Here is a 23324-nt window from a genome sequence, read left to right on the forward strand (position 1 = left end):
TTCTAGTTGTTAATGGATGGCGCTATAATCGAAATAAAAATTATTTTCGAATTATATAATATATCTACGAATATAATCTGTACAATTTATAAGACTATATAAATCAAAGAAAATACCATTTTATAAATACAATAAACAGAATTGATTTGTTTTTATGCCAAATTGCAAATAAAATTTGACAACTGTCAGATTTAACTAAAATGTCATGTCACTAAAATGTATATTATCACGGACTTACCTTTTTTTCTATCATTTGTGACGCACTGAAAAATGCTCATGAAAAGAAGCATACAATCCTTATGGGAGTTTTTAGCGCGGCGATGCCGATTTTCTTCAAAAGAATTTTCAATCGGACATTACCAAGGTCCTAAAAATGTAAGTCCCTAAAAATGTTAAATTAAAACTAACCCGTTACAGTCAAGTAAAACATTACTTTTCATTGTTTTTTTTATGAGTGATAGTCATTTTCGAAAAGTAATCAGCAATTTTATAATCGATATGCGTAATAACTTTTTTTGGTTAATGTTAGAATATTCAACATTAAAAGTGGATGTTGTTCTATGGTTGTTAATTTATGTATTGACAGTACAGTATAGACAGTTCTGAACTAATGTCAAGAAAAATATAAAATAGATTGTCAGTCAAGTTTTAGTAAAGTTTTATATTGTCCTACCAGGTCCTACAGTTGAGAATAAATAAAGTATAATTGTTGATGGTCAGTTCACCTAAATTAAATTATAACAAAGAATATTAAATAAGCTTAAAATTATTACTGATAACATTGTATTGAGTAACTCGTTGCTTATTTGAAATTTGGATCCTAATTGCAGTTTATTGTTATTTAATGACTGATTTCCAAGCTGAAATTAATGTCATTTTAATGTGTTTACACCCTACGACAGTGGCAGTGAAAGTGAGGAAGACGGGATTATGGAAAGAAGCTAAAATATATAGTTTAAATGTATTTTAATTATTTCTGTAGGTACCTACGTATTTATTAAGGTTTAACATAGTTCTGCGCTTAAATACATTATTATATAAATGTTTTATACAAAATTATTTTTATTTTGTTCACATAAAGGTATTTTTCGAAAAAAAAAATTGTTTTAGAACCCCTGAAGTGGGTTAGAATCCCTGAAGAGAAAATAGTTTCTGTCCTTGTGGGATCGGTACTCACCGGAGGGACCGCAGACGTTCGGATACAATTAGCGTCTCTTTGCAAAGACAATGACGTCGACTTTGCAAAGTAACAAGACACTTACTCAACACACACAATACACATTACACCTGAGTTAGTGTTATACAATTACGTGGCTAAAGGTTCTAGTTCTAAACCAAGGCCAAAATCAGAGAAAAAAAAGAACCCCAGACAGCCACAAGATGTCAATAATATTAATTCCTAAGTTATTAATAGTTATCCCATAGAAAAAAGTACCTATGTTTGCTTAAAACCTATTTCTGATAAAATTTGGCATCACTGTTGGTCATAAGAACCTGTACTGTAAAGTCAAGGTGGGACGCACTATAACATCAGTTACTTTGTACTAGTTATTATAGAGATGTTGTTCGATGAGCCAATAAGCATTATTTGGGACGCTCCAAAAACGTTTTGTATTGGGACCGTGCAAGTTCGAAAGAGCGACACCTGGCCCCTGACAAGGGGCAAAACAAGTCGCAATCAATATGGCGACGTTGAAATGCGACTGTGCGAGCCTTGTGGATTTTAGTTGAACTAACGAAACGATGTCATTAAATAGCGACTTATCGAAATTAATTGCGACTCCAAAAAAGTGCTTGATAATTTCGAGTCGAACTTATTGTGGCAAGGACATGAATGAATAATGAATGACCGAAAGCGAGGTTAGGTTTAGTTTAGGAGATGTGTTTTGTTTGTTTCTTGCAAGGAAAACTAAAGCAAAAGGTATTAATATGGCTGGGTTTTATGGAAATTTGCTGGTTTTGGACGAATTAGATAGAATAAATAGTATTAAATTAGAAATATGTATAATAATTCAGAATGTTCACAACGTGAATTATCAACTCAATGAAAGATGTAATAATCTGGGAAAATTAGTATAAAACAAGGAAAATTATGTACCAGCTATTTTATTGCTGGACATGCTGGAATCAAATCTTAAGATTTCATATATTAGTAATATCGCTATGCAAAGTTCGCAGAAAGTGTGCTATTTGGTTTATAAACAAATTAGCGCTCCGAAATCTTTGTTTCAATTGTTGCTCAATTAAACATAAAAATTCACTGTAAGTTAATTCTGCACAGATATTTTTTTTCGATTTCCTTCGTCGGAAATTTTCCTCGGAAAATTCGGGTTTTCCAAACAAAATCTTTAATTTTCAACTGAAATTTTAGGGAAGTAATTATTTATCAATAATTAAATAACTTGGTGACATAAATCTTTTTTGTTATGAGTGTTTTGAAGATATGAAAATTTGTATCTATAAAGAGGACCGGAATAAAAAGGTAATGGTTCAAAGATTGAAATCTTGTTGTTCATAACTCTGTCGCAAATGCCGGTCAAATTTGACCGGTTATACCTGGAACCACTCAATTCGATTTTTTTTTCTTTGAAGAAGAAGCCGTGCCCTTTTCAACAGCGTTAACTTAATTTAATTTAATCTGACATTTTTTGAGGGGTTCCATTTGTTTATAAGCCAAAAATTGTTTCTTTATAACATTCCTGAGACCGCTCAAATAGTCCAATTTCAATTCTGTAAAGTACGTTGAATAGGTATAGAGCTTTTTTATACGAAAATCATAGTTATTCTGGTGTATCATAATATTTCTGGTTATTATTTCGATCGAAATTTTTTAATTAACATTTTAATTATTGCTAAACTATTGGTTAGATTGTCGCCGGCCTCCTGATATATAATCTACTAGGTATAAAAAATCTTTCATGTCACCAATTTATTTAATTTTTGATAAATAATTACTTTCCTAAAATTTTAGTTGAAAATTGCCGATTTTTTTGGAAAACTCGGATTTTCCGAGTAAAATTTTTGTTGAAGGAAATCGGAAAAAATAACTTTGCGCAGAACTAAATTGCGGGGAATTTTTATTTGAGTGTTTTTGGTTTAAAGGAAAAATCTTAGGAGTTACAGAGCAGTAATTGAAAAAAAAGATTTGGGAGTGCTAATTTGTTTATAAATAAAATAACACACTTTCTGCGGACTTGTCACACCCCATATTAGTAATATATGCAATCTTAAGATTCGATTTTAGCAATAAAATAGCTGGTAAATAACTTTTCCCAAAATGACATTTTTTCGATAATTTGCCCAGACTATCAACAAACGTTGCGGTGGTTGCACAGCCAATAAATCCAATAAACAGGAGGACCAACCCAAATTCTGAGCAGTGTCAAAATGATAACGTTAATATCCCCAGTTGGAACTAACATCGAAATGAATTAGAATCAGGCCCCTGGTTTCATAGCTCAGCAACATTTTTAGCACTTTTAATTATATTGGCCAATTATATTACTCCTGGTTACTGGATAATGATCAAGACCATAGCAAAAAAGAATAAGAAGAAAAAGTAAGATTCAGGTTATGTTATTAAAAGGTAAACATTGCAGGTATGTAGTAATTAAAATTATTATTAAAATGCAGTATTACAAGCAAAATACAATTAATTAAATTCACTTTAATAATTGCATATCATATCAATATTGTGGAGCAACATATAATTTTTACAATTTATACCACAGCATTTGCGAAATCCCATTTTCTTCAATGACAGAAATATACGTCAATTTGACAATATGAATTATTTAAGAAATATGTTAAGAAAGTTGCAAGATTTCTCCGTTATTCGCGCACGATCGTTTCTCGTATCCCTTTCCAAGTACTTGCACACAGCGAATAGAAGGTTATGTTTTTTTAAGTTTGTTTTTTTCACCAGCTTCTCATTGAGCCTACTTACACGCGTGTGACTTAAAAAATATCAAAGTTATTATAAATATTTGTAAGCTAAAAAGTCAGTCCCTTTTCAAAACGTCTTAATAACAAAGGGTCTACCCGATTAAGATGTTCTACATCAAATTTTTAGACCCCTATTTTCACCTATAATCCCCCAAAAAATTAAAACGTGGTTGTTCTGAAGCTATTTTCTTGTGGCATTTTTATAATCAAGTATATTCAAATGGGAAATAAGCCACAATTTTACCTAAAAATGATTTTATTAACGTTTCGACGCCCAAGTCGGGTGTCGTTGTCAAAATACAAAATAATACTAAATAAACAAAAATGCTGTTGCTTAGTAAAAAATTCTTCTAATAATTTATTTAATCTGACTCATTTATATCGGCAATTCAGACACGTATTATACATTTTAAAGTAGACGACTTTAAAATGATATTGCCAATATTGATGAGTTGCGTTCCTGGGACGACTTTACTAAAGGATAGTTCATTCGATTACATGAAATCAATCCCAACTCAAGAATATCCGCCACAAAAAATCATAGCATGTGATCTGTCCTTAAAAAGACAACCAAATGCAACGGTGGCACTGAAATTCTCGCGTTAGAGATTCCATAGTAAATCACGAGGGAAAACCAGGAAAAACCTCGTGATACTATCCCGACATCGTAAGTATTTGGGTTTACATTTAGTTTACTCTCAAAACTAATACCGAATTCTGACTTGATATTTTAAATTTTAAATAATACTAAAATACTCGATGTACTAACTCGATATGTTACTGATTTACTAATTGTGGTATTTTCTTTCTATTGACTTCCTCCTTTAATATGGGTAACCACATCCTACTGCATTCTACCGAGGAATTTGCGACACAATTGGTTTCATTTAGCATAATTAAAGCCGCTTCTTTGATTTTTCTCTTTTTACTATCTGCTTCTTTTAGGACCATACTTGAATCTCTCCACTGAACTCTATGTTCATTATCCCATGCGTGTTGACATATTTGAGATCTATCAAATTAAAACGTGGTTTTTCGTTTTTTTGTGATATCTTCGGTTCTAATAATTGCAGAAACTTATTTCTTTCATTTTGAAGGGTTTTTTATTTCCTACAACATGGTATTTTTTACAAAATATTTGGCGCAAAATTCAATTAAAAAAAAACTGGGCCAAGCGTAACAACGAAAAAAGGGTGCCAAATTATCTCCATGATTTTTTTCAGATTTTTGTAGGTCCATCATAATCAAAATATCCAAAAATCATTTTTTTATACTTTCTTTGGTATTTTTTTTAACCGTTATTACTCGGATTAAATTTTAAAATAATTCTCTGTCTTGGTTTTCTTCAAGTACGTCCCAAAAAAAAATTAGACCCTTAGCCCCACCCATAACCTCAAAAAAAATTAAAACGTGTTCTTTAGTTTTTTAGTTTTGAATTATAATCAATAGTTTTTGATATATTATGTTAGAAAGAATAAAAATAATAAAATTACACAAACAATAGTTTCCAAAATTTAAATTAATTTTTTTTTGGCGTAAGTTCGGCACAATTTTTTTAAACGAATTTTAAAAATGCGCCAAAACTTTGAATTTAGGGCCAAAATTGTTGTAAAAAATACCTTGTTGTAGGAGATAAAAAACCCTACAAAATGAATGAAAAAGAAGTTTTTACGATGATTATAACATACCTAACCGAAGATATCACCAAAAAACAAAAAAACACGTTTTAATTTTTCGGGTGTTATGGGTGAAGATAGGGGGTCTAAATTTTTTTTGGCCGAATTCTTTTTGATGAAGAACAACATGGCATTTTTATTTTTCGAATATGGCATTTTTGGCATTATGGCCCTCTAGGGGCATTTTTCACTATCTTATCCGGCTAAAGTTAGATTCTTTAAGGGCACCCAAAGTCCGAAAATTTAACTTTTTAACTTTTTTGGGTTATGATTGAAAATTATTCTCTGAAAGCTTCTCTTTCCAACGATATATAACACATTATAGTATAACATATCCATGGTTACAAAACTATGTATTTGTTTTCTGAACGTCTGCACTCAACTTACCGTGTACCGGTAGCTTTATAGCCTATTAGAGTGTTTTATGTTTTTGCGATTTCCCGAATACTAGGTTTTTAACTTTTGATGTCAGAAATCTTTGTTTCCTGAGATGATAAAAGGTCCAAATTTTTACAGTAATTGTAGATAGATAATATCTAGTCCCGCGTAAAAATGTACAAAATGTACAAAATGAAAAATTTTTATTGAAAAATGTACAAAAACAAGTAAAATAAAAAATAAAATCTAAACTTTTTTGGGTTTTTTTGTAAGAGTATTTTAAAAATTTTTAAAATAAATGATTCTTTCACTCTAACTTTACAAAAATCTACACGGGACTAAACAATACATGTAGTTTCAAAATAAAACAACAATTAGGTCTCTAAGTGCTTTGGCTACAGAGCTATATGACATAATGTTAACATTGTCGTTAAATGGGACTTTGGGTGCCCTTAATAAAATGTTGTTTTTTTAATATATTTTAAAAATGAAGCCTCAAGGAATCGATTGTGATTTACAAAATACTTCTATAGTGACTATTTGGGAAAGTACAGTTGTTTATATAATCACTCTCCGGGATAAACAAATTGAATAATAAATTATTTGATCGATCTGTTTGAAATTTAGCACACTTTAATAACTAATTAACTGCCACAATTTTTGAGTGGTTATATGTCATTATATACCTGGATCCCGCGTACCAAAAAAAAGTTGATTAATAGCAAGCTGAAAATTTGTTAATAGTTTTACGGTGTCTAGTCGGACAAACTTTGATGTACGGGAACACGGGAACAGGGGAAGGGAAGTTTTAATTGCGGAACTGTTTAAAAATTTGGAACGTCAGAATACGAAAACGTTCCATGTATTTTGTCGGACAGAACATCCAATTGATTTGTTACCCTTTCATTAAACTATCATGCAAAAATTAGACTGCTATTACTAACTAACATGATTCCTGTCATTTGACATGTTCTTCGTGTTCCACTCATTAAAATGCCCAGTTGGTAATAAACACCAGTCTGATTTTTGCATGAGAGTTTAATGAAATGGTAACAAATCAATTGGAAGTTCTGTCCGACAAAATCCATGGAACGTTTTCGTAGTCTGACGTTCCAAATTTTTAACCTGTTACACAATTAAAATTTCCCCTGTTCCAGTGTTCCCATATATCAAAGTTTGTCTGACTAGACACCGTTAAGCTATTAACCAATTTTCAGCTTGCTATTAATCAACTTTTTTTGGTACGCGGGATCCAGGTCTATTATGTAAAAAATAAAGTTCTTAATATTTATAAATTCCTGGAAAAATTTGAAAATTCGAAAAATTAAAGAACTTTTTATGATCTTCAACATTTATTTGAACCATTTTTCTCTAAAATGTATAAGAAACTTTGTATAGGCCAAAAATTATTTTTTCGCTCTTTATGATTATTAAAAAACCAGAACAAAATTACGCCTTCACGGAATTGTCATCAGCTCTGCCCCAAATACGTTTTAAAACCTTCAATTACCTGTAGAATTTTTTTTCATGTTTTTTCCCCTACTGACTGGCGTATCAATGATTATGCAGCCTATGCACGGTTATTTACACTTGTGTAATGAAGTGTTAGAAAATGATATCAATAAATACTATCAAAGTGCTACTGTCCCGCCTTTTCTGCTTTCAGCACCGCTAGAGTTGCTCGAGCACAACTAACTGAAAGATATTAAACAACTGTATTAAAACATTAAGCTAAGAATGATAGCCATAATAGCGAGAGATTTCTTGATATTGCTGTTATTATTGAGTCATCGGAAAAATAACGCTAATACTGAACAGTAACTCGACATTTAAGATATAAAGCGAAAAAGTAACTGTTAATTATAATTCACAGAAGTATAAATTAATGATGCTTACTTACATACAGAGTGTAACAAAATAGTAGATCATAGTAGGTCGGAATGGGACGTTTCGATGCCGCCGGTTCATCGCCGGCCGTTTCGATGCCGCCGGTTCATCGCCAGTACATTTCATCGCCGTCATATCTCGCATTTCCTAGAATTCCTAATTAATACTAAAAATAACTAATAATTGTAACTGTCGAAAATTCGGAAATATATCAGATAGCGATTAATTGACTGGCGATGAATCGGCCGGCATCGGCATCGAACTGGCGGCATCGAAACGGCGGCGATGAAACGTCCTAGACCCTAGTAGGTACAAGCAATTTACATGTTATACAGGGTGTCCCGAAAACATTGGTCATAAATTATACCACACACTATGGGGTCAAAAATAGTTCGATTGAACCTAACTTACCTTAGTACAAATGTGCTCATAAAAAAAGTTACAGCCCTTTGAAGTTACAAAATGAAAATCGATTTTTTTTAATATATCGAAAACTATTAGAGATTTTTTATTGAAAATGGACATGTCTCATTCTTATGGCAGGAACATCTTAAAACAAAATTATAGTGAAATTTGTCCACCCTATAAAAATTTTATAAGGGGTTTTGTTCCCTTAAACCCCCCTAAACTTTTGTGTACGTCCCAATTAATTCATTATTGTGGTACCATTAGTTAATCACAACGTTTTTAAAACTTTTTTTGCCTCTTAATATTTTTTCGATAAGCCAGTTTTTATCGAGATGCGGCTTATTTTTTAATATATTTACATAAAAATTGTATGGGGGTTTTGTTCCTTTAAACCCCCCAAATGTTTGTGTACGTTCCAATTGAACTATTATTTTGGTACCGTTAGTTAAATACAGTGTTTTTAAAACTTTTTTGCCTCTTAGTCTTTTTTGATAAGTTACCTTTTATCGAGATGTGGCTTCTTTTTCAAAACATACCTAAAAATGTAAATTATAAATACATTTTCAGATTATTAACAGGTCTCTATAATACTACTTAACCATATTAGACAAGGCGGAAACGGCGGGTTCGTTGGGAAAAATATTCCCATGAGATATTTTTGCATAATCACATTCGTGAGACATCCCAGAATAAGGTTCAAGAAGTCGCCCACGAGAAAAGTGGGCCAATTTTTTTTTAACAATTTTTTTTAATCAAATTTCAAAAATCAATATTTTTGGCCCGGACTAATCTTTTTTTAGGAGTTTTGGACCATTCTGGACAAAAAAGGTCTCTTATAATTTTTCTCTAAAGTTGATCTTTTTCGAGTTATAAGCAAGTTAAAATTTGAAAAACGCGAAAATGGCCATTTTTAAAACTTAATAACTGGGTCAAAAATTATTATTTTGAAAGTCAGAAAGTGACGAAATCAAAGTTTAAAGTCGCCGCTACATGATCCTGAAGAAATCTGTGTCATTAATTTACTACTAAGCTGTTATTTTTAATTAATAACAATGAGTGGTTAGATCGTATTGACTCTGCTGTAAATGTGAGTGCGAGTAAGATGCACAATTGGACTGCTGGAATGGCTTCTCTCTCGCACTCAGCATTTACAGCCCCGCACACGTGCATGGCGCTTATTATTATTACTTAAAAATAACAGCTTAGTAAAAAAATAATGACAAAAATTTCTTCAGGATTTTGTAGGGGGGGCTTTAAACTTTGATTTAGTTATATATTGACTTTCATAATAATAACTTTTAACCGAGTTATTAAGCCTTGAAAATCGCCATTTTTCGTTTTTTTCAATTTTAAATTGCTTATAAGTCGAAAACGATCAACTTTAGAGAAAAATTATAAAAGACCTTTTTTGTCCAGAATGGTCCAAAAAATTAAAGAAAAAATTGTTCAGGCCAAAAATATTGATTCTTGAAATTTGATTAAAAAAAAATTGTTAAAAAAAATTGGCCCACTTTTCACATGGGCGACTTCTTGAACCTTATTCTGGGATGTCTCACGAATGTGATTATGCAAAAAAATCTCATGGGAATATTTTTCCCTTCGAACCCGCCGTTTTCGCCTTGTCTATATACAAATATGTGGTGGATTCGACAACTATTCAAAATATCTCGATAAACAGTGGCTTATCGAAAAAGTACTAGGAGGCAAAAAAGTTTTAAAAACATTGTGTTTCACTAATGGTGCCACAATAATAATTTAATTGGAACGTACACAAAAGTTTGGGAGGGTTTAAGGGAACAAAACCCCATAAAATTTTTATGTTTAATTTTTATTTAAGATGTCGCTGCCATAAGAATGCCACATGTCCATTTTTAATAAAAAATCTCTAATAGAGGTTTTTAATAAAAAAATCTTTAATAAAAAAGATTTTTCGATATATGAAAAAAAATCGATTTTTATTTTGTAACTTCAAAGGGCTGTAACTTTTTTTGTGTGCACTATTGTATATAGGTAAGTGAGGTTCAGTCAACCTATTTTTGACCACAGAATCTGTGGTATAATTATTTATGACCAATCTTTTCGGGAAACCCTGTATATTATGTACTTCCATTGCCCTTTAATTCGTCCAATTTTGAACATAGGCTTCCCCCAGTTTCCTCCATTCGCTTCTGTTTAGTGCTTTCTGTTTCCAGTGCGTTCCTTCTCTCTTTTTAATGTCATCTCCCCATCTCATTTGGGGTCGTCCTCTTGCTCTCTTTCCTGTCCATGGTCTCCATTTATTTAAAAAATTGATTCTCGCGCGTAACAAACATTCAAAATCGGCGATCGTTTCAAGCATTGTTTCTGAGAGAACAGTTCATTCTACACAAAAATTATCTCTTGTTTGAAACATTTTTTTTCTACGGCGTACATATTCTTGGTAAATCGATGTTTTCCATTTTCACCCCATACGAGGGGGAGTTTTGGGGGAAGTCCGCGGGTAGGAGTGGCAAAATAAAAATGAACAAATATTTGCCAAAATCTATCGTCATGAAACAACAAAGTAATTAAGAAATATGCTTACCAAAAGTTAAATGTGTATCGTCATCTTCAGTAGATTTACCGCAGAAACATACTATCACGCGATATTGTCTGAATTGAATCATAAAAACCGTAATAAGTCATATCACTTCTATCTTGATAGTGGTTTTTCGTTTTTCGATAATTTATTGTAATTGACTTCAAAAGTGCGTAAGGTTTAGCGCAACGGTGCGTAATGCTTACATTGTTAATATTAGTATAGTTTTCATTTTTCATATCATTTCACTACACTCTACACTCTACATATACAGGGTGAGGCAGATAAAGGGCCTATTAGAAATATCTCGAGAACTGAAGGTAAGAGAATCATAAAAATTGGAATACAGAGGTTTTGAGGTATGAACTATTTAATAAAAATATTTTGATCTCTTTGCTACTTCCGGTTATACCGGAAGTTGATTGTAACTTCGTTTTTTTAAATGGGACACCCTGTATATTTTTACATTTTTGGATTCTGGTCGATGTCTTCTTTCTTAAAATATGAGGTTTTGTAATATTATACAGGGTTGTTTAAAAGATAATTACGGTTTTTTATAAATTTTGTAGCAAACTTCACACCCTGTACAATTGTACTGATTTTATATAAAAAGCTCCATTTATATTCAAGTGATTTTTAATATAGTCTATTATTATTAAAAATTAATAATATACCGAAATGTTTAATTTTAGTATACAGGGTTGGTCGAAACTCGGAATAAGTATTTTCTGAGTTTTCTTAAATGGAACACCCTGTATTTTTGTATTGTAATGAAATGATATTTTATAGTACTTTTTTATTTCTTAAGCATTCCCTATAAGTAACTTCTTTAATTTGTAAGTTATTCGTAGTTCTTTAAGCCAAACATTAATTGCAACAAAAATTACGTAAAACTATATGAGGCTTGCCGTGAAAATATTTAATCATAAATAATTTTTCGAAAATAAACACATATTTATTACAAATTGAAGAGTCTCAGATGCAGAATCCACCAATTTAATAAAAATTAAAATGGTAAATAGTATTTTAAAACTGAGACTTTTCGTGTTGAAAGTTCTTTCTGGTACATCCTTAATCTGCGACTTTTTCAGTACTCAAATCCGAGTAAAGATAGAAAAATAATAAATGATGGTTTTTCTTGTTTTCGATTCAGACGGTTGCACACCCGCTGGACAGGCTGTTTCTACCATTTCAGGCGTCCTCAGCAGCGTTCGTTAGCGTGCACTCCTCTGAATCGAAAAATAGCTGGACCATAAATTTAAAGGGAATCTGAAAGATAATTCAAATTCCCCATTAGGACGCGATACAGCGACATCTCATAACAAATTGAAGAGTCTCAGATGTAGAATCCACCAATTTAATAAAAATTAAAATGGTAAATAGTAATTTAAAACTGAGACTTTATTATTTTTACATATTTATTAATTTTGACTGACCCTTAATTTATTAATACTAGTTGATATATCAAAATACCTACGTAGTGAAGATTGTTGGTGTGTTTAATATTAATAAAAACATACAACATTATATCTATTAGTTGGCTATGACTTTGACACTAAATATGCTTAAACATTCTACTATTTTTGAAGTTCCAGTTGCTTAATACTAATCAGTTCCCCATTACAAAAATTTATATTAGTAATGGTAACAAAGCAACTGGAACTATAAAAATAATATAATGTCTAATGCTTAAGCAAGTTTAGCGTCAAAGCCATAGCCAACTACTAATCAGTTCCCATTACAAAAATTTATATTAGTAATGGTAACAAAGCAACTGGAACTATAAAAATAATATAATGTCTAATGTTTAAGCAAGTTTAGCGTCAAAGCCATAACCAACTAGGTAGAATATGGTTTGTTTTTATTAATATGTTATGCAGCAACAATCTTAACAACTGATTAATTATTTATATGGGAAATAAGCCACAATTAAAATGAAAAAAATAATTTTATTAACGTTTCGACGCCCAAATCGGGTGCCGTTGTCAAAATACAAAATATTACTAAAATAAACAAAAGAGTTGTTGCTAAGCAAAAAAAATTCTTCTAATAATTTATTTCATCTCACTCATCTATATTGGCAATTCGGACATATATTATACATTTTAAAGTAGAAGACTTTAAAATGATATTGCCAATATTTATGAGTTGCGTTCCTGGGACGACTTACTGAAAGATAGTTCATTCGATTACATGAAATCAACCCCAAATCTTAACAACGTAGGCATTTTGGTATCTGAACCAATATTAATAAATTAAGGATCATTCTAGATTAACATGTATTTATTTTCAAAAAATTATTTATTATTGAATATTTTCACGGCAAACCTAATCAAATTTCACGTAATTTTTGTTGAAATTAATGTTTGGCTTAAAGAACTACGAATACCTTACAAATTAAAGCAGTTAGGTATAGGGAATGCTTAAGAAATAAAGAAGTACTATAAAATATAATTTCATTCCAATACTAAAATACAGGGTGCTCCTTTTAAGAAAACTCAGAAAATACTTATTCCGAGTTTCGACCAACCCTGTATACTAAAATTAAACATTTCGCTACATTATCAATTTTTAATAATAATAGAACATATTAAAAATCACTTGAATATAAATTGAGTTTTTGATATCAAATCAGTACAATTCTACAGGGTGTGAAGTTTGCTACAAAATTTATAAAAAACCGTAATTATCTTTTAAACTACCCTGTATAATATTACAAAACCTCATATTTTAAGAAAGAAGACATCGAGCAGAATCCAAAAATGTAAAAATATACAGGGTGTCCCATTTAAAAAAACGAAATTACAATCAACTTCCGGTATAACCGGAAGTAGCAAAGAGACCAAAATATTTTCATTGAATAGTTCATACCTCAAAACCCCTGCTGCATTCCAATTTTCATGATTCTCTTGCCCTTAGTTCTCGAGATATTTCTAATAGGCCCTTTATCTGCCTCACCCTATATCATGTGGTGAGACCGCTCCCGTCTGAAAAACATTTCTAATTCGGTTTCTCTGCAGATTCATATTCAAAAATGTCCCCTTTAAACAAATCTGAAGGGTGCTGGAAGGAATTTTTGGGCAGAAATTGCCACCCAAATTACCATCAGTTTATTATCCATAGAAAGCATCGAGCTTAAGTTCTTTAAAATATTATATTCGTTTTTATTTGGTTGGGCCGAATTTGGTTGGGTTGAATTAAATAAGTGCCCTTCCATGCTCTATACGGCCCATGTAGGACTACTTTTATATAATGCAAGTATAAATGCAAGCAAAATGTCAATTTTAAAAATAAAAAAAAAGGATTTCCATTACCAGGAATCGAACCAGGGCCTCCTGTGTGAAAGGCCGGTGTCTTATCCAGTAGACCATCGAGGTATGCATATGCTTTTGGCGTAGTAATGCTTAGACTTTAAATATACTATGTAACAAAGGAATTGAAATTGTCTATTATTATACAGGGTGTCCCAAAAGTAGTGGAACGGTCGAATATTTCGCGAACTAAACATCGGATCGAAAAACTGAAAAATATGTGTTCAATTATTTTCAAAAATCTATCCAATGACACCAAACACCAACCCCCACTACACCCCCTGGAGGTGGGGTGGGGGGTAAGTTTAAAATCTCAAATGGAAACCCCCAGTTTTTCTTGCAGATTTTAATTTTTTACATAAAAGTAAGCAACTTTTATTCAAGACATTTTTTCGAACTGTGGATAGATGGCGCTATAATTGGGAAAAACGATTTATCCTGATACCATAGGTAAATTATAGAAACGGTCTAATATCTCACGAAATACACTTCCAAATGAGAAACAAAAAACAGATTTTTAATCTTTTTCGAAAACCTATCGAATAACACCAAACATGACCCTCCAACCCACAAAAAATTAAGTAACATTTATTCCAAACATTTTTTAGAATTGTTAATAGATGGCGCCTTCATTGGAAAAATTCGAATTATTAGCGCCATCTATCAGAAATTTTAAAAAATGTTTCAAATAAATGTTGCTTAATTTTTTATGACGAATCCGAATCTGCAATAAAAAGTGGGGGTTGCTATTTAAGATTTTAAAGTTACCCCCACTCCACATCTAGGGGGTGGGTTGGAGGGTCATATTTGGTGTTATTCGATAGGTTTTCAAAAAAGATTAAAAATATGTTTTTTGGTTTCTCATTTGGAAGTGTATTTCGTGAGATATTAGACCGTTTCTATAATTTACCTGTGGTATCAGGATAAATCGTTTTCCCAATTATAGCGCCATCTATCCACAGTTCGAAAAAACGTCTTGAATAAAAGTTGCCTACTTTTACGTAACAAATCCAAATTTGCAAGAAAAACTGGGGGTTTCCATTTAAGATTTTAAAGTTACCCCCCTCCCCACCTCCAGGGGATGTAGTGGGGATTGGTGTTTGGTGTCATTGGATAGATTTTTGAAAATGATTGAACACGTATTTTTCAGTTTTTCGATCCGATGTTTAGTTCGCGAAATATTCGACCGTTCCACTACTTTTGGGACACTCTATATAAGAAAAAGTTGACAATTCTACATCCCCTCCATTTTACAAAAATGGAGGAGAATGCCCCCTCTTGAAGATGAAAAAAATACATTCAAAATAAGACCGGAATTGGATAAAATGACTAATTCTAAACAACTTTTGTTCTATAGAGTTTTTTCACTAAGTCAATACTTTTCGAGTTATTTGCGAGTGAGTATGTTCATGTTTAACAAAATAAAACATGTTTTTGAACTGTTTTTCGGAGATAACTCAAAAAGTAAGTATTTTAGCGAAAAAATATTTTTAGCAAAAATATAGCTCATAAAAAATTTAAAAAAATGGTGTATATATGAGCTTTGTAGACCCAGTAGAAGCAGAGTTTCAGCTAATGAAAAGTAGGTTCTTCTTCGTCAAATTTCAAATCGAATATTTCAATGTGAAATAACCCAAATACGAAGCACTTTTCGGGGAAAATTCATTTTAACTTTTTTAAATGTTCTTTTTTAAATGTCACTTTTTTAAAGGTTTTTTTTTTTAAACTTGTAACATTAAAAGTAAGTAAGTTAGGCTCAAAATACTGACTAGGCCCTTTTATTTTTTGGTAAGAAAATCACGAAAATCACCCCCTAATTAGCATCACAAATAAAATTTATCATTACCACTTCACAAGTTACTTTGTCTATGTATTATTTATATGATCTGTAAGTTTCATCGGTTCAAAGTGCTTCTTTTTGAAAAAGATGTAGTTAAAATGGCTTGAGCGAGTAACTACTCACGAGTATAGGCAAATTTGGAACAGCCCTAGCATAACCAATTTTTGTCTAACAAGAAAACAAAAAATCAAAAATATTCAGAAAAGCAAAACTCTGAGATTTTTGGTATTACTAATAATTTTTAAGTTAATTCCATAAACAATTCCTATTTCTTTAAGTAAATGAAAATGTTTTATTTTAAACCCCATTTTTTTTCAAAACTGAGCACTTTAAACCAATGAAACTTATAGATAATATAAATAATACATAAATAAAGTAACTTGTAAACCGGTAACGATTAATTTTATTTGAGAAGCTAATTAGGGGGTGATTTTCGCCATTTTTTTACCAAAACATAAAAGGGACCAACAATATTTTGAGCGTAACTCACTTACTTTTAATATTAGAAGTTTTTTTTTAAACAAAAATAAACCTTCTTTTAAACACTTTAAAAAAGTTATAATGAATTTTCCCAGAAAAGTGCTCCGTTGTTGGTTATTTCACATTGAAATATCCGATTTGGAATTTGACGAAGAAGAACCTACTTTTCATTAGCTGCAACTCTGCTTCTACTGTGTCTGCAGACCTCACGCATACACCATTTTTTTCAATTTTTTATAAGCTATATTTTTACTATACAGGGTGTCCAGAAACTCTACCGACAAACGAAGACAGGAGATTCCTCAGATAATTTTAAGACAATTTAACCCAATTCACCTAGTCCGAAAATGCTTCCTAAGGGAGCTAGAGCTCTTTGAAGATGGGGCCATGTAATTAGTTTTTCTTAAATACCTCCAGAACGATTCTATTTAGAAAAACGAAAATTTGTATACATATTTACTTTCCTGAAATGAATCGATTCCATCCATTGCGAATTTCTAGTACCGGTCATAGGCGTCCGTTTTGGGTAGGGCAACGGTTATTTTATCGCATAACTTTTTTGTCTTCAACTTTTAAGCATTTTTGATACTGGATTATTAAATTGTGAGGTATTCTAGTACTAAAAGGTACTCTTACTTTAAGTCGGTAGGATACACCGTTTTCTAGAAAAATCGATTTGAAAGTTTTTAGTTTTGGGAATTTGAAAAAAAAAGTTAAAAATAATTTAAAAAAAACGATGTATTTTACCAACTTAAAGCAAGAGTAACTTTTAGTACTCGAATATCTCATAATTGAATAATCTAGTGTCAAAAATACTTAAAAATTAAAGACAAAGTTATGCTATAAATAACTGTTGACCTACCCAAAACGGACGCCTATGACCGGTACTAGAAATTCGCCATGAATGAAATCAATTAATCTCTGGAATATAAATAAATGTACCAGTTTTCATCTTTCTAAATAGTTTTTTTTTAATCTTTTTTTTTTAAATTCAAGGAACGAAAAATTTTCAAATCGATTTTTCTAGAAAACGGTGTATCCTATCGACTTAAACTAAGAGTACCTTTTAGTACTAGAATAACTCACAATTTAATAATTCAGAGTCAAAAATGCTTAAAAATTAAAGACAAAAAAGTTAGGCGATAAAATAACCGTTGCCCTACCCAAAACGGACGCCTATGACCTGTACTAGAAATTCGCAATGGATGGAATCGATTCATTTCAGGAAAGTAAATATGTATACAAATTTTCGTTTTTCTAAATAGAAGCGTTCTGGAGGTATTTAAGAAAAACTAATTACATGACGCCATCTTCAAAGAGCTCTAGATCCCTTAGGAAGCATTTTCGGACTAGGTGAATTAGGCTAAATTGTCTTAAAATTATCTGAGGAATCTCCTGTCTTCGTTTGTCGGTAGAGTTTCTGGACACCCTGTACATGTACTTATACAATATTTTTTTCGCTAAAATACTTATTTTTTGAGTTATCTCCGAAAAACCGTCCAAAAACATGTTTTTTTTTTGTTAAAAATGAACATATTCACTAGCAAATAACTCGAAAAGTATTGACTTTGTAAAAAAACTCTATAGAGCAAAAGTTGCTTAGAATTAGTCATTAAATCCAATTCCGGACCTATTTTGAACGTATTTTTTTTCACCCCCGAGAAAAATTTTTTCACACCGTATTTTCCAATTTTTGTAAAATGGAGGGGATGTAGAATTGTAAACTTTTTCTTATACAATAATAGACAATTTCAACTACCTATTCCCAAATTTCCATCCTTCCATTAGTTTTTTGCAGGTTTTCGTAAAATTTTGTGTTCCTTGACCTGGCTATTAGTCAGATATTTAAAATAGTTTGAAATTAAAAAAATCGATTTATCCACATAATAACAGTTAAATATTGCATTGTTAGCTAGTTCTAAGCTATTCTGAAAATTTCAGGTGCCTAGGTAGCATAGAACTGTTTTAAAATGGATTACAAAATTTGCGGATATAGTGACAAAGATCAAGCCAAGTATATAAAAACGTTTTAATAAAAGTTTATATTGTCAAACTTTTTTTCTAGATCAGCGGTTCTCAATCTGTGGTACATATCATTATTTGAGGTCGTACACAAAACGCAAAAACAGCCAAAATCAGCACCACTATTATAGTTAATTAGATCACCTAGCTAGATAGGTATTTCAGTTAGATGGTACCAAAAATAATAAAAAGGAAGAAGATACGGGACTACTGATGAGGGGGAAAAGACTTCCGAAACCCGTATAGACTCTTCCTGCACTCTCCGATTTAACCAGAGTATTATGCAGCTGCTGCATGTTCGTGTTGAAAAGACATTGAAAATGTTTATACATTTTTAATTCATTTACTCTTTTGTAGCAGTATTAAGGAATCTTTCTTGTTGGAACTTTTACCACGCTTAGCAGATGAGTTTTGAATTATTTAAAATTCTCTCATCTTAATTTCCTCGGCATCCTGTTTGATTTATAAATTTTGAAAATCTCGGGAGGTTGTAACCAAAGAAAGTATTCCACCTGTTGTCAATCTGGTGGTATGGGAACGATATTTATTGTCGTTTTCTGTGCTACTTCGATTGATAACTTATTTTGTTTTTTGGTAGATGGCTCTAGTTCATCCGTGACATTTCTTTCTTTGCAATTCGGAAAGGCCCAAAGTGTGATACCTGGAGAAATAGGAGAGAAGAGGATATGGGACTACTGATGAGGGGGAAAAGACCTCCGAAACCTGTATAGACTCTTCCTGCACTCTCCGATTTAACCAAAGTATTATGCAGCTGCTGCATTTTCGTGTTGCAAAGAAATTGAAAATGTTTATACATTTTTATAATAAAAAATATTTGGTGGTACATGAGTAACATGATTCAAAAATATTGAGAACCGCTGTTATAGATTTTTCAAAGTAAATGTTCATTTTCAGAGCAAGACTACATTAAAACTAGATTGGCAACTTACCTTTCTTAACATGTCGTTTCCAGTTGATGAGCTCGAAGTCTTTGGCTGTTCAGAAGGCCCAGGTATGGACGCTCTATTCATCATTCCTCTTGGACTGCCCCGGTTATCGTTTCGTATACTCTCTTCGTCTTGCTGGTTCAGCAATTCTTTTAATATCCGATCTTTATTTTTATCATCGTTCTCGTTATTGTTATTTTGAGGTTTGGTAAGCAATTTTCGTAACTTATTAGGTTCAGCCATCATAGCCGATTCTTCCAAAACGTTGGCTTTGGTATCTTTCTGCTCATCCATAGAAAATCCTTGGTCGTTCATAGAATTAAAGAAATTTCCTGTTCCCGTGTTGTAGGGATTGGTAGCCACAGGAGTAGGGGGATTCGGAACAGTTGGGCTGGGTTGGGAGGAAAAAGGGGAAGACTGCACCACAGTGGGAGCATTGCTGTAGGAGGGATTGCTGGGCGGACGAGGTGTAGGAGTCACACTTGTACGCGAATCTGGCCTGCCTTCAGGCCAATTAGTAGATTCCAGTTCCCAAGTGGATGAAGGGAATATATCAAAGTTGAATTCGTTGTCAAGATGAAAGGTTTGATAAGTGGAGCTTGAATTTAGAAGAGTGTTGTTAGAATTTTCGCTACCTGAACTAATGGGTGGACCATTGCGGTTTCCGTTGACTACACTAGGCATCAAGGGTCCTCCTACGCCCGTGCTTGAGGAATTGCTGGTACCACTGACCGATTCTGTTCCGACAAGATCGTTTTCGCTGGAACAAAAAAAACATAGGTTTACTAAATCTACTAGTTCTATCTACATACTTCTATACTAAGTTCTACTAGTTCTATCTAGTTCTATATTAAGTAGTATTTAGAAGTAAAACTCACAGAAATTGTAAGAATTGGATTATTTTATAACTGATAATTTATATTATATACCGTTATTAGGCGTCAACGCCCTTCGGTAGGGATCTATGGATGAGTATCATCAAGCCGCAAGCCCTTATCCCTTGCCGTACTGCTCGTCCATACTAGTCCATAGGTCGATCAGAAACCAGTTTATTCCATACCAAGTCGTAGATTCTATTGAATTTTATACTACTACGTTGGCCTTTTTATTAATTTCAAATGACCAGGCTGGGGCTCAAACCTCGATCGCAAATCCACTAAACTTGTCGATCGACTGCGCCTCAGCCGACTGAGCCGTCTGACCGTCTAACTGATAATTTACAACCTATAAATAGACTCATGCACTGGCGAAGCGTCCATGTAACCACTGTTACCATTGGTAACAGTTAAAAATCTTGCAAATAAATATGTATTTTATGACGATGAATAATTCCATTTATCTATATTTTTACCAACAGAAATATATTATTATATTATGTGTTAATAGTACCTAATTCAGTAAATAGCCAGACACACGAAAATATTGGCGAGTTTGTGTGACTCAGTTGCACTTTATTATATTCTGTTACCAGTCTCATTTGTGGTGACAATGAATGCGGTTATCTCGCTGTCGCTCGGGCGACTCGGGACCGGCTAGTGTGAAAATTTTGAAGGAGCGATGGGCGTAAGCGCGCTGTGTATATCAGTAGGGCTGTTACCAGATTTAAATTTGCTAACAGTACCTATAATAAAAAGTGTGCGTGCAGTTCACCATGGATGAGTGTCGCTGCGTAATCGATCAACTACTTGAAAAGTAATTCTGATTGAAAAATAAAATGAGATTATTGAAAATGAAAGACCTATTTTAAACAATTTAAAAAAGGAATTTAAAAAATTAGCTCGATATTTTAAATTTAGTTGGTACAGTGAAAATCCTTGGTTATGTGGTTGTAAGAAAAATAGACTGTATTGTTGGCCATGTCTTCTGGTTTTTACAGAAAAATGGGTGGACCAGGTTCACGATTTAAATAGTTTTAGAGTTTTAAAAAAGAGACATGAAATTTCTCCGTTACCTACATGTAAGATGTATACCCAATTTGATTCAGTTTGGCAAAACAAGAATCAAAAGTTCTCTTAACCAAGCATTTAAAGCAAATATTGCTAAACATATAATGAGTTTGTTAAAAAAATAGATAGGTGTAGATAGATGTATATCCTTAGCTCACTTATAATAGATATGTACCGTATGTTTTTTGGCCGAACAAGAATTAGCGTTTCGTGGTCATTTTGAGGGCGACGGCTCTGACATTCGAGGCAATTACAGGGAATTGTTAACATTAATTGCCAAAAAAGATCAAAAATTTTGCCAACATCTAGAAACATCAACTGTTTTTTCGAGAGTTTCAAGTGATATACAAAATGATATTATTGAAGCTATATGTATATACATTTAGCCATATCTTCATTTTTTTAAATAAGATTTTTTGCATCTGGTTTTGGTAACACTTTAGAAAAAGTCACGCGTCGCCACTGGACTCATGTCCAATAGGTGCGAATTAATAATAACTTATTTTTGTTTTGATATACATATTTATTATTTTCCAGTTAATACAGTTGACAAACACTTAGACATTGTTAAATTTGATTTAAAATGTAGCATTGTAGCATGTAGCTCTAATCAGCTAAGAACTATATCTTAGATTTAAAACTAAAAAAAAATGACGATTTTCAAGGCTCAAAAACAGAAGTAAAAACTATTATTTTTGTAATCATCAAGTACCTAAATTCAGGTTTAAATCTTCTTCTATCTCATGTCCCGATAAAAATTTTGGCCATGTTTTATTCTAAAATATATTTTTTTAATAATTGTTAATGAGGAAGTCTCCTTATGGGAAGACGGAAAACGATCGTGCTGCATTAACAACTAAAAAACAATGTTTCAAAAGGAAATAAGTCCAAAATAGTTATCAAGAACTGATAGGATAATGTTTGAACTTGAATTCAGGTGTTGCGTAATTTCAAAAATTATATTTTTTACTATGTTTTTGAGCCTTGAAAATCGTCATCTTTCGTTCTTTTTTCAGTTTTAAATTGTTTATAACTCGAAATCGATTAACTTAAGAGAGAAGTTACAAAAGACCTTTTTTGTTTAGAATGACCAAAAAAATCTAAAATATCTGCTCGGATCAAAAAATCATTTTTAGAATTTATAAAAAAAGCCATTTTTTAATTCGATAATTAATTATTGTCAGAACAAAATTATATCGGGCACCCCTTGTTTTTTATAATTGTTGGCATACTAAATTACACTTTAAATAATTTTTATCCAATAAACAGATCGGTGCAGATCGACCTTATATCGTGTCTTAGACCACTACATAAAATATAATATCTACAGTGTTAGGATAAACGTTAGAACTTAGCATCCGATTAAAGGATGCATTAAAAGACTCGAAAAAAATGTTTTTTCAGAAAGCTTTTGAAATTATAACCGGTCAAACTGCAGCCAACTGACCAATAATTGTACAGCTGGTTCCTAAAAAAACTGATACGACTCTTAGTAAGATTTGATTATTTTGAGCAGTGTATTTGATTGGTCTGAAATTATAACGTGTGATCCAAAATTATTGTCACTATAGGTGGCTTTGAACGACAGACATAGCTATACGCTGTGAGCTCGTACGTAGAGGGGATATTTACAAATTCGCGAACGCCAGTAGTGACAAGTTTGTAAACGTTTACCGGAAATTTGACATAAATGTCAAAGTGATTAATTTAAAATTAAAATTAAAAACATTAATTATAAACAATATTAGTTGGTCAAAGCTGTGGTATATATTTTTACCTTAAATATACTTACGTTTTAAATACCGAATTTAAGTTTTTTTAATGTTCCGTAATATCTAATTATAAATAATCTATTATAATCTTAGCGCCATCTACACGATTATTGTCAAAGTATCCGAAGTAGGAAATTGATATTTTATCAACAGAA

At 32.0% G+C, this 23324-nt stretch overlaps 1 protein-coding gene across 5 annotated transcripts in view; it reads right to left on the reverse strand.

The window, feature by feature from the left end:
- Nucleotides 1–23324, reverse strand: part of LOC114324944 (nuclear receptor coactivator 2) — a 394092-nt gene that overhangs the window by 123019 nt on the left and 247749 nt on the right. For all 5 annotated transcript variants that reach the window (XM_028272870.2, XM_028272868.2, XM_028272866.2 and 2 more), the window contains exon 5: nucleotides 19455–20211. In XM_028272870.2, coding sequence (XP_028128671.1) covers nucleotides 19455–20211 — 757 coding nt within the window. The remainder of the gene's footprint in view (nucleotides 1–19454; nucleotides 20212–23324) is intronic.

This window comes from Diabrotica virgifera, chromosome 4, assembly GCF_917563875.1.
Source record: "Diabrotica virgifera virgifera chromosome 4, PGI_DIABVI_V3a".
Lineage (NCBI taxonomy): Eukaryota > Metazoa > Arthropoda > Insecta > Coleoptera > Chrysomelidae > Diabrotica > Diabrotica virgifera.